This window comes from Geospiza fortis, unplaced genomic scaffold (genome assembly GCF_000277835.1).
Source record: "Geospiza fortis unplaced genomic scaffold, GeoFor_1.0 scaffold75, whole genome shotgun sequence".
Lineage (NCBI taxonomy): Eukaryota > Metazoa > Chordata > Aves > Passeriformes > Thraupidae > Geospiza > Geospiza fortis.
Window position 1 is genome coordinate 1,494,198 of NW_005054360.1, and position 10,977 is coordinate 1,505,174.

General features: G+C 45.1%; 1 protein-coding gene across 1 annotated transcript in view; it reads left to right on the plus strand.

The window, feature by feature from the left end:
- Positions 1-285: 285 nt before the first annotated feature.
- LOC102038458 (mycocerosic acid synthase-like polyketide synthase) overlaps positions 286-10,977 on the plus strand; it is a 24,308-nt gene continuing 13,616 nt past the window's right edge. The window contains 8 exon segments of the mRNA XM_014308158.2: positions 286-400; positions 967-1,120; positions 2,073-2,233; positions 5,149-5,352; positions 5,456-5,637; positions 5,878-5,909; positions 7,341-7,724; positions 7,726-10,973. Coding sequence (XP_014163633.2) covers positions 286-400; positions 967-1,120; positions 2,073-2,233; positions 5,149-5,352; positions 5,456-5,637; positions 5,878-5,909; positions 7,341-7,724; positions 7,726-10,973 — 4,480 coding nt within the window.

The window sequence follows — 10,977 nt, forward strand, 5'->3', positions numbered from 1 at the left end:
TAAAGAGAATTCTGGTCTTTGCCATTAATTTGTTGAAAAGATTCACCTTTTCTTAGCAGAGGTTAAACAGTAAAAAGGAAGTATGTGTGCATGAGAGTTTGGGGAATTAAGTGGGGAATTCCCTCTGGAATAGAAACAAGAGGAAGAATGTAGTACAGAGCTCTTGTGGGCAGTGTCATTTGTCATCACAACCAGCAGTAGATCATTCCAGATTAAGTAAGTTTTGAACAAGTTTGTTTGTTTGTGGGAAGTTCACATTTTAACCCAATATTTATTCAATGGTAAATGCATAAATGTTGGACTGGACTGATAGTGCTTCTGTCTTGTGCAGCCCGGGAGATGGAGATTGAGACTGCAGATGAAGTTGCTATTGTTGGAATAGGATGCAACTTTCCTGGAGGTAACTTTGGGGTAAAAGCAAAGCAGGCTGTGAGTGAACACTGAAAAGCAGAGACTTTTCTTAATGTTGAAATGGAGGAAACCAACAGTTGTTGGCTTGTCCCTTAGTTGGATTGTTGCTTTGCTGCTTGTGGGATCTTTTTGAAAGGTGGTGCTGTGGTGGAAACGGATTAGTTTAAATTTGTCTGCTGACAGAAAGACAGACAAAAGAAGCTGCAGTGCTGGCTGTGGGCAGGGCATTGAGCTGCACATGAAACTCATACAAATGATCAGGATGGGTCTGGGATGACTTGAACTTTCTCTGTGTTCACTGGCTGGGTGATTGTGTAGTGTTACAGGACTCTGCATCCATAGGAACAGGGCAGATGAAGGGTTGGACATTCTTCTCAGCCATGCCTGTAATATGAACAGATTGGGTTTTCCTAAAAGAAAGCTTCTTGCTTTATTACAGTAGGTGGAGTAGATGCAATGAGATGGTAGCGAAATGGGGAGAGAATGTGCATTTCTGAGTCTGCGTGGGGAGGGGGAGCACACAATTTAATCTGTTTTTAAAACTTTGTACAACAGGAGATGGAATTGACAATTTCTGGAAAGTCCTGGAGGAAGGCAAAAACTGCACTGTAGAAATCCCCCCTGAGAGGTTTAATACCAAGGAGTGGTATGATGCAGATGGTAACAAGCCAGGAAAAATATGTACAACACGAGCTGCTCTTCTGGATGAGTGAGTCTGTTACCCTGCTGCACCACTGACTTTTGTAGTACTTAGACTATGGGTACAGCTGCTCAGGGGCTGTGATGGGGGAAGAATAGCAAATTACAGTAAGGTCAAAATAAGTGTCTTTTGTTTGAATTCCACATTCACCTAAAATCCTCAGGCTGTAGAGCTTCATTCAAAGGAGAAGTTGACATGCACAGAAGAAATCTTATTGTCTCCTGAAATTTATACTTGGCAGGGTTGAACCATAGGATCCAGAATTTTAGTGCTTAGTCCCATGTTAGAGATTGAATCCTGCTCTGAAATCAAGAAATGATAGAAGGCCATATAAATCTGATCTTGGGATACAAGATTAAAGTTGGATTTGGTCTTTTGTAAGCATGGGCCTATTTTGAAGATGCTTTCAAATATAAATATACACAAAGTAGCTATGAATGTATTGTTAGAGAAGCATGGGTATCTGTTGAAAACAGATCTGAGCTGATCCTCTGCTTTTTGGTTTTAAATTAAGAATATTGGTCTGTATTTGCTGAAAATAATCTGAAAAAAACCCCAAGAAAACAAACCTAGAAAGCAAGGTTTTGTGGGGAATTCTTTGCAGTGAGAAGAGATTCTCATTTTGTTTATAACTTGTTGAAGCTATGACCAGATTACTGCAGAGGGAGTCTCATTCTGCACATTTCATAGTTTGAGGAATCCAGTTGGTAGTAGTGCGATAACCATGAGAATAAAAATGGGGAGGAGTGGGCTCTTAACTCTGAAATGCAGAAGCATTGATAAAATGAAGCATCTTTGGCTTATAAACATTTTCTTCTGAATTTCATAAATGGGATCTGTGGCCTAAACACCAGTTACTGCTCAGCTTTTCATGAAGTTGCAAAAGATGTTTACGGTGAGTCTAGAAGTAAATGGATCTTATATACATCTGTCATATTTTATTCTGGTCTGTGTATTTCAGGTTTAATTCATTTGACAACCACCTGTTTGGGATTAATAATATGGAAGCAGAACGCATGGATCCACAACAGAAATTACTGATGGAGTGCACATACAAAGCCCTGGAGGATGCAGGAGTCCCTGTGGAATCTATCAGTGGTTCCAAAACAGGTGTTTTTATTGGTAAGATGAAAATTTCATGTCAAAGAAAGTGTGTTTGAAGCTCACAAAGATTGGAGCAATCCCTCATAACCTTTCAATATGTTATCTAGCACTGGATCTAGACTGGGGATCTAAGGCTACTGTGCTATGGCACTAGTGGTTACTTTTGGTAAGAATTACCGGGCTACTCTAGAAGTTCATGGTACAATTCCTGTATCTCTTTTTGGTGCTCTTCTTCCTGTGTTCAGGCACTGAAGGGAAGAAGGAAACTGCATCTGCAACCCAAGCCTTCTTAGGAAAGATACTCCCAAGCAAGGCTGTGATGTTCCACCCTTAAGGGGAAGGGAACACCCAAGATGAGTAATTGCTTGGGTCTGCAAAAAATCACAAAGTTTTAACAGTAAATTACACACTTGGCATGGAAATTGGAATGTTAGTCCCTGACCTGCTACATCAGCATATGGCAGTGGGATGTGGAGAAAGAGGTGGGGTGGAAGGAAAAGACAAGGGAAGAGATGAATTAAAGAAGCGGAGAGAGAAAGAGGGAAAGAAAGAGAGAAAAAGAGAGAATGAAAGTGGGGAAAAGAGAGAAAAAGAGAGAGAGAAAATGAGAGAGAAAAAAAGAGAGAGAAAAAGAGAGAAAAAGAGAGAAAAGGAGATCACCAGTCATTCTTCCAGTGTTGGTCTGGGAGAAATGAGATGTCCAGGGTCTTGGAGGACCCCCCAGATTTGTTGGGGGTACGTTTTTAAAGAGATGCTTCCGTGCCCTGAAGATAGGTTGCTCTCTTTCTATGCAAATTATCATGTCCAGTTCCTTCTTTCAGAACTTTTTGGAAATGCATCAGAGGATTTGGGGTTCTTGGGTGTCTCAGTGCCCTCCCACCCCACGTTTTCGTTCTTGGGTGGTCTTGATCCTCCCCGGACGGACCTTGAGTCAATATTTCATTCCTGCCTCTGTCCTGGTGCTGCCCATTGTTTGTTGATGGGGGTAGAGTGGTCTGAAAGTGCCCAGCAGAAAAGGACCTGGTGGTGCTGGTGGTCAGCAGCTGAACATGAGCCAGTGTGTGTGCCCAGGTGGCCAAGAAGGCCAGTGGCATCCTGGCCTGTGTCAGCCATAGTGTCACCACAGGAGCAGGGCAGTGATTCTTCCAGCTGTGTATGGCACTGGTGAGGCCACATGGTTGAGTCCTGTGTCCACTTCTGGGCCCCTCAATTCAGGAAGGAGATTGAGGTGCTGGAGTAAGTCCAGAGAAAGGCATCAGAGCTGGGGAAGGGTGTGGAGCACAAATCCTGTGAGGAACAGCTGAGGGAGCTGGGGGTGTATAGCCTGAGAAGAGGAGGCTCAGGGGTGATTTTATTGCTCTCTACAACTGCTTGAAAGGAGGGTGTAGTGATGTGGGGATGAACCTCTTTCACAGGCAACTGGAGACAGGGTGAGAGGATATGGCCTCAGACTGTGCCAGACGAGGTTTAGAGTGGACATTATGGAGAAATTCTTCACATAAGGGGTGATTTGATATAGCAATCAGCTGCCCAGAGAGCTGATGGAGTTACCATCCCTGGAAGTGTTTGAGGAAAGATTGGATGTAGCACTGCATGCCATTATCTAGTCAACAATGTGTTATTTGTGCAGAGGGTGGACTCAATGACATCAGTGGTCTTTTCCAACGTAGTTGATTCTGTGATTCTGTGTCTCTGTGGAGCAGAACAAGGATGTTTATCCCAGAGAAATGCTGCCCTACCTCCTCATGGTCCCGTCTCATTTTGGTTTTTTTAACAATTCTTGGTTATTGCTGACCAATTCTTGGTTATTGCCTTGGTTGGCTCCCTGGCTATCCGGGAATCAGTGTTTGACACATACACATTAGCTCCTTATCTTCTGGGCTTCTACACAGGCCTACAATTTCCCTCCAATATGCTGTTTTCCAGTATAATTTTGGTTGAGGTGTTCTGGGGATTAATATCCTTTTAAAGCAGCAGAAATCCTGCTGTGGACATTACAATGGTACCAAGGTGTACTTGTCCAACTGCCTTTGCCAGTACCCAAAAAGTTATGGACAAGATGATACCAGATGCTGTTGAAAGATATTTAAAGGACAATAGTAGAGTATCAGCACATTATTGCTGGTGTAATCTGTGTCTCTTTGAAAAGGAGTTTTCTGGGGGAGTTTGCTTGATGCACCTATAGGGGAAATGTTTTAGATTATTTTAGTCTGAGAGATGCTCTTCTTCCATTGAGGGCACTATACCTTGCTCTCTGAATAGAGCTACTGCAATTTCCACACATGCTCATGGACTTGGGATCCACCATATTTCAAACATTGCATTCCCAGAAATAGGACACAACTGGTCTCACAGGCCCTGCTCTTCTTACTATTTCCTACTGCTTGCAAGTGTGAAAAAAGTAAGGAATACAAAATATTAGGTGTAGTTTCGTGACCTTTAACTCGGTACATCTGAGGAACTGAGGTTAACATCTTGTACATTTATGTCCAAACTACCCTCTTTGTAACTTGTTCATCTTAAATGTTCTTATAGCTAAACTAAAACAACCTGAGTCTCAAAAGTGTATCTCAGTCTCAAAGTGATATCTAAACAGACTCCAGAGATCGTAGCTGCATCATACAGTGAGCTGAGCCATCAGAAAGGGCATTTCCTGGACAGGTAGGAATTTCCTGTCATTTCTTGGGCAGGTAGGAATTTCCAGTGTTAGGTATGTGTGTGTAAGTTGGTCCAGGGGAAATTGCTGCAACTTCTCCCTTTGACTTGTGTTGGAGCAAAGCTTCATGACAGGAGCCCTGATGCCATATGGTTTCATCTTAACACTGAAAATCAAACCACACCACCAGGTTTTGAGCTGTGCATGCCTATTGTTGGCTTGGGTTAACTTGACCCAATACAACAACTTGACCCATCATATATCTGATGTTTTCTAGGTCTCATGAATCGAGACTATGAAGTCATGGCCAGCAGAGCTGTGAATGAAATAAATCATTATGATGGTACTGGAACAGCAATGAGCATTGCTGCCAACAGGGTCTCTTTCACATTTAATCTGACGGGACCATCTCTGACTGTCGACACTGCGTGTTCATCTTTTCTTTTTGCTCTGCACTACGCCTTGCGAGCCATTAAATCAGGTAATGGGACTGAAGAGGTGCTGGATGATGAAATCAGAATTCCTACTGTTTCTGTCTATCACCAGGGCCATCTCAACATGCATATGTTTCTGTTTGACTCCAGGAGACTGTGAGGCAGCAATCTGTGGTGGGGTGAACTGCATCATGCACCCCCGCACCTTTGTATCTCTCACTAAAGCCAAAATGATCTCTCCAGAGGGCATAAGCAAACCCTTCTCCAAAAAAGCAGATGGCTATGGAAGGGGAGAAGGCTGTGGTGTTGTTTTCCTCAAACCACTGAAAAAGGTAAGATTGCTTGTGAAGCAGCCTGAAGTAAGACTGGTTGCTTGTCTGAATTTTGTGTCTTCAGCTCTAATAATGACTATTCCAGAGAAGTTTTTCCAATTCAAGTTTAAGATTAATGAAGCATTTCTTTAGAATTTATCAACTTTCCCTAACATAGGGAAAGGAACTCACATTTAAAAGTTATCATAATATTCTGGTTGTTCTTGGCTTTGTTGTGTTGTTTTGTTCTCTTCTCTACAGAAAAAGCATGAGATTACCACAGAATCAGTCAGGTTGGAAGGGGCCACAGTGAATTTTCTGGTCCAAACTCCTTGCTCAAGCTGGGTTGTCTTAGATCAAGTTGTACAGTATTGTGTCCTGATGATTCTTGACACATTCTGTCTCCAGTGAGGGAGAATCCAATCCCTCTCTGAGCAACCTGTTCTTGTGCTTGGTCACTTCAACAGTGAAGAATTTCTTCCTCATTTTCAGATCGAACTTCCTGTGCATCAGTTTCAGCCCATTGCCTCTTGTCCTGTTGCTTGGCACCACCAAGGGCCTGGTTCGACCTTCTTGACACCTTCTCTTAAGATATTGACAAACACTAATGAGGCCCCTTCTCAGTCATCTCTTCTCAAGGCTGAACAGGCCCAGCTCCCTCAGTCTTTCCTCATAAGAGAGGTGCTCCAGCTCCTTCATCATCTTCATAGCTCTCCTCTGGACCCACTCCATTAGCTCCATGTCTTTCTTGTACTGAGGAGCCCAGAACTGGACACAGCATTCCTGGTGTGGCCTCACCAAGGCTGAGTAGAGGGGCAGGATCACCACCCTCAACTGTTGGCAATGCTTTTCCTAATACAGCTGAGGGTCCCATCGGCCTTCTTGGACCCCCACTGCTGGCTCATGGACAACTTGCTGTCCTCCAGGACCCCCAGGTCCTTCTCCACAGAGCTGCTTTCCAGCAGGTTGACCCCCAACCTGTCCTGGTGCAGGGGGTTATTCCTCCCCTGGTGCAGGACCCTGCACTTGCCCTTGTTGAATTTCAGACCGTTCTTCTCTGTCCATCTCTCCAACCTGTTGAGGTCCCTCTGAAGGGCCACGCAGCCCTCTGGGGTATGGGCCACTCCTGCCAGCTTTGTGTTGACAGTGAACTTGCTGAGGAGGCTCTGCCCCTTCATCCAAGCCTTGATGAGTAACTTAAACAATGCTGAGCCTGGTACTGAGCCCTGGGGACCCCACTAGTGACAGGCCTCCAGCTACACCCTGTGCCACTGATTATCACCTCTGGCACCTGCCATTCAGACAGTTCTCAATCCACCTCTCTGTCCTCTCATCCAGTCCACACTTCCTGAGTTTGTCTATGAGGATGTTGTGCTGTCCACTGATGTCTAAGATGGCACCAGTGCCAGCTAAAGCTTTCCTTGTGACTGTGGAGTGTTCAAAGAGCATTCTCTGGTGTCTAATAAAAGGTATGTCCTCATGATGTAGTCTCCCCCTGAGCAGGGACATTCAGAGGGTATCTCTTCTCTAGCAGGATGTTGTTTTCATGAGGCTTGTGGGAGCTTAGCGAGTTTCTGGCTCCTGCTGGCCTGTCTGGAGCCGGGCAGTAAGTCCAGAAAGTGACTGTGGGCTGTGAAAACAGACACAAAGTGTTGCAGATCTTTTCAACGTGGTTATGTATGTCTAGCTAGTGTGTGGAATCAGCCTAAAAAATCATGTTTTAGGAATAAAGAAGTAATCAGACAGAGAAACATCTTTCTTCATGTTTTAAATGTTCCAGCTGCGTACCACAGTCCCAGCATGGATATGATACTCAGGGAGCTGGAGGAGCAGATAGAGCCTTTAGAAAAGCAGAAGGGGGAAATAGAAGTGATTTCAACACTGACTGGGGCAGCTGCATCTGAAAATGACTTTTCTCAGGGCAAATTCTGGGCGCAGCATACTCGTGAGCCTGTTGCTTTCACACGAGCCATCCAAACTGCAGCCAGAGGCAGGGAAAACGTGGTGTTTGTGGAAATAAGTCCTCACCGAGCACTGCAGCGAAGCATAAAAGAAACGCTAGGGAAAGGCACAAAGGTCTTGTCCTCTTTGCAAACAGATGCAGAATATCATCACCCTGGTAGGAAATCTGTTTGAACTGGGATTTAATCCCAACTGGCAGCACTTTTATGACGGGTATCAAAGTGTTCCTGTGGCCATTCCACGATATCGATTTGATCGCCAAAAACTCATGAACTGTCTGGATACCCATCAACAAGCAAGCCGAAGAGGTGTCAGCGCCAGTCATTCTTTGATTTACAGTATAAACAGTGACAACTTGGAGTTTGGCTGCCTGGTGTCCCAGGAAACGACACCGTACTTATATGAGCACAAGAACAACGGAGTGGCCTTAGTCCCTGGTGCTTTCTATGTGGAGCTTGGTCTGGCCTCTGTGATGAGCAGCTCAGAACCCAAAGTGCCTCTGAGCACTTGCCAGCTGAGTATCAGTTTTTCTGCACCGTGTGTTCTTGCACAGAATTCCCAAGTGCTGAGTATCAAGCTGAGTCCACAAAAAGCCATGACAACCTTTGAGGTTCTCTCTTCCTCCAACGCAGTTTATGCTGCTGGCCAAGTGGCCAAGGGCCTTGAAGGTGTGGTGGAAGAAAGCAGCATCTCTTGCCAAGCCATCTATCGAAGATGCAAGTCAGTGATTAGCAGAGAGGAACTTTATGAAGCACTGTCTCAGGTTGGCTTTCAGTATGGCTCCATATTCAGGCAGCTCAGTGATGTGCATTATTGCCAGGAGCTAAAGGAAGCTATAACAAGCATAAAGGTGAATGAGGAGACCGCCAGAGACATGTACAGCTACTGTATCCACCCAGTGCTGCTCGACTGCTTTCTGCAGATGACCGCTGTCCTGACCTCAAGGACAGTCCACTCCAGAGCAGGTTTTCCTTCTGGGATAGGCAGCCTGGTGGTGCTCCGCCCACTGCAGGAGGAAATGATGATATACATGAGAATGAGCAAATCCACGGGGAACTGCCTTGAGGTCTGTGGGTGCTTTGTGGACAAGCACGGCTCTGTTTTGGCTGAGCTCAAGCGCGTTGCCATCACTTTCATGAAGGAATCGTCTTCCAGAGACAATGAGTTTCTGTTTCAAAACAAATGGAAAGAAGTCTCTCTTTCACAGACAATTGGACATCTGGGGTTTAAGCCCAGAGTCCTTGTGTTTGCAGACAAATTTGGGATAGCTGAGCAGCTCAAAAAATACTTGCATCCTGCTTCGAGATATGTTATGTTTGAAGGCTGGGATTGCCTCGTGGAAGGTGATGCACAGAACAAAATGAGAGAAGAGGTTAAGGATTATGATGAAATTCTCTTCCTGTGGGGAATTCAAAGGTTAAATGAAGATTCCCCAAGGAAAGCAGTAGATCAGTTGGCAAAGTGCTGCGAAGCCTATCGCCAGGTAGTGGTGGCACTAAGAGAGAAGAGGACTTGCTGCTCCGTCAGAGTGATCACCTACAGAACAACAGAGAGATATGTGGACCACATTAACTGTGGGTTTGCATTGTATGGCATGACCAGAGCCTGTATTGTTGAATTTCCAGAAATCACATTTCAGTTGATTGACCTCAGCTCCTCCACTTCCCTGGACATCTCAGTGTTAGCAGATGTTCTTATCAAGTACAAAGGTGGGGACTATCCAGAAGTCTGCATCAGCCAGGGAAGAATTTACGTTTCCGAAATCAGACGCACACCTTTTGTAGATGCAGATTATATCCAACCCATAAGATCACTCCAGAAATCACAATCATTCACTTTGCACACTTCTGATCCATACACAGCAAAAGACTTGTCTGGGGAATTATCCACTGGCACTGCAACTCAGCTTGACAAACAAAGTGTAGAAATTCAAGTGGATAAAATTTGTTTGCACTCAGAAGATTATTTTCCCATTAGTGTTTCTAGCTGCAACTTTGGTAATACACTGTATTGGAACTCCCAGGCAGGGGACAAACACAGGCTTCTAGCTCTTGATTTCAGTGGCACAGTCACTGCAACAGGCAGTGATGTGAAAAAAGTGAAAGTGGGAGATCACGTGGTTTCATGTTATCCCACTGCTGCATCATCCAGAGTTCAGATTCCAGGAACAGTTTGTTTCAATGCAAGGAAATTCCCATTCCTCCAGAATGTCCCTTGTGTGTCATACTTCATCATTGCATGGGAAATCTTCACTCAGAAGTTACCCAAAGGAAAACATGGCAGAACATTGGGTATTATTACTACAGAGCCATCCTCAGTTCTGTGCCACGTCCTTTCTGCAGCAGCAGAAGAGACGGGTTGGAGAACAGTCCTTGCAAAGCCCACTCCTAACGTGTTGCAGTATATCAACCTGTGCAGTGCCCTTGTTATTCTTCCTCCAGTCAACAGACTGTCTCAGGAGGACCTGGCCCACATGTCCTTTCTTAAAGATGTGGTGATCGTGTGTGGCAGTCAACAGTCAGATTGCATCCAGAATGTCAGTGAAATTGATCATGAAAACGTCAGCTTTCATATCCTTGCCATTGCCCGCCTTTTCCGGAAAGCACCTCTAAAGGAAGTGCAGAAGACCCTACATGCCTGGATCAGTTCCATGGATATGAAATGGTTTAGAAATCTCTCAGGTTCTGTTTTTCAGCAGACTGAGAACTTTGAAGGGCTAAATTCTGTGATGTCCTATTTCACCTGCACTTCTGTCCCCCTTGCTGTCCTGAGAAGGCAAAAGGACATCAGTGTGCTTTCAGATATCCCATTGTATGAGCCCCAGAAGCAGCTGTTCAAGCAGAATGCTGTTTATGTAGTAGCTGGGGGGCTCACTGGACTTGGCTTTGAAACAGTGAAATTCATAGCTGAGAACGGGGGAGGGTGTATTGCAATTCTGTCCAGGAGAATTCCCAGCAGTGAGAAGCGAGAAGAGTTAAGGGCTTTGCAGCAGCAGTACAAAGGGAGCAAAGTAGTGTCTGTGCAGTGTGATGTGACCTCGAGCAGTGATGTTGAGAAAGCTTTCCAGTCCATTGCCACCACCTTTATGGGGCGTCCGATCAAAGGGGTGTTCCAAAGTGCTGTTGCTTTACACGACGGCCACCTTGAAGTGCTGAAGCTGGCTGACTTCCACAAAGTGCTGAGCCCAAAAGTAGCAGGGACCCTAAATCTACACTGGGCTACCAGAGACCAGGAGCTTGACTACTTTGTGTGCTACTCCTCTGTTGCTTCCTTTCTGGGCAATGCCACCCAGACAAACTATGCAGCTGCAAACTCTTTCCTGGATCTCTTCTGCCTCTACAGGAGGAACTGTGGGCTCTCAGGCCAGGCCATTAACTGGGGTGCTTTGAACCTCGGCAT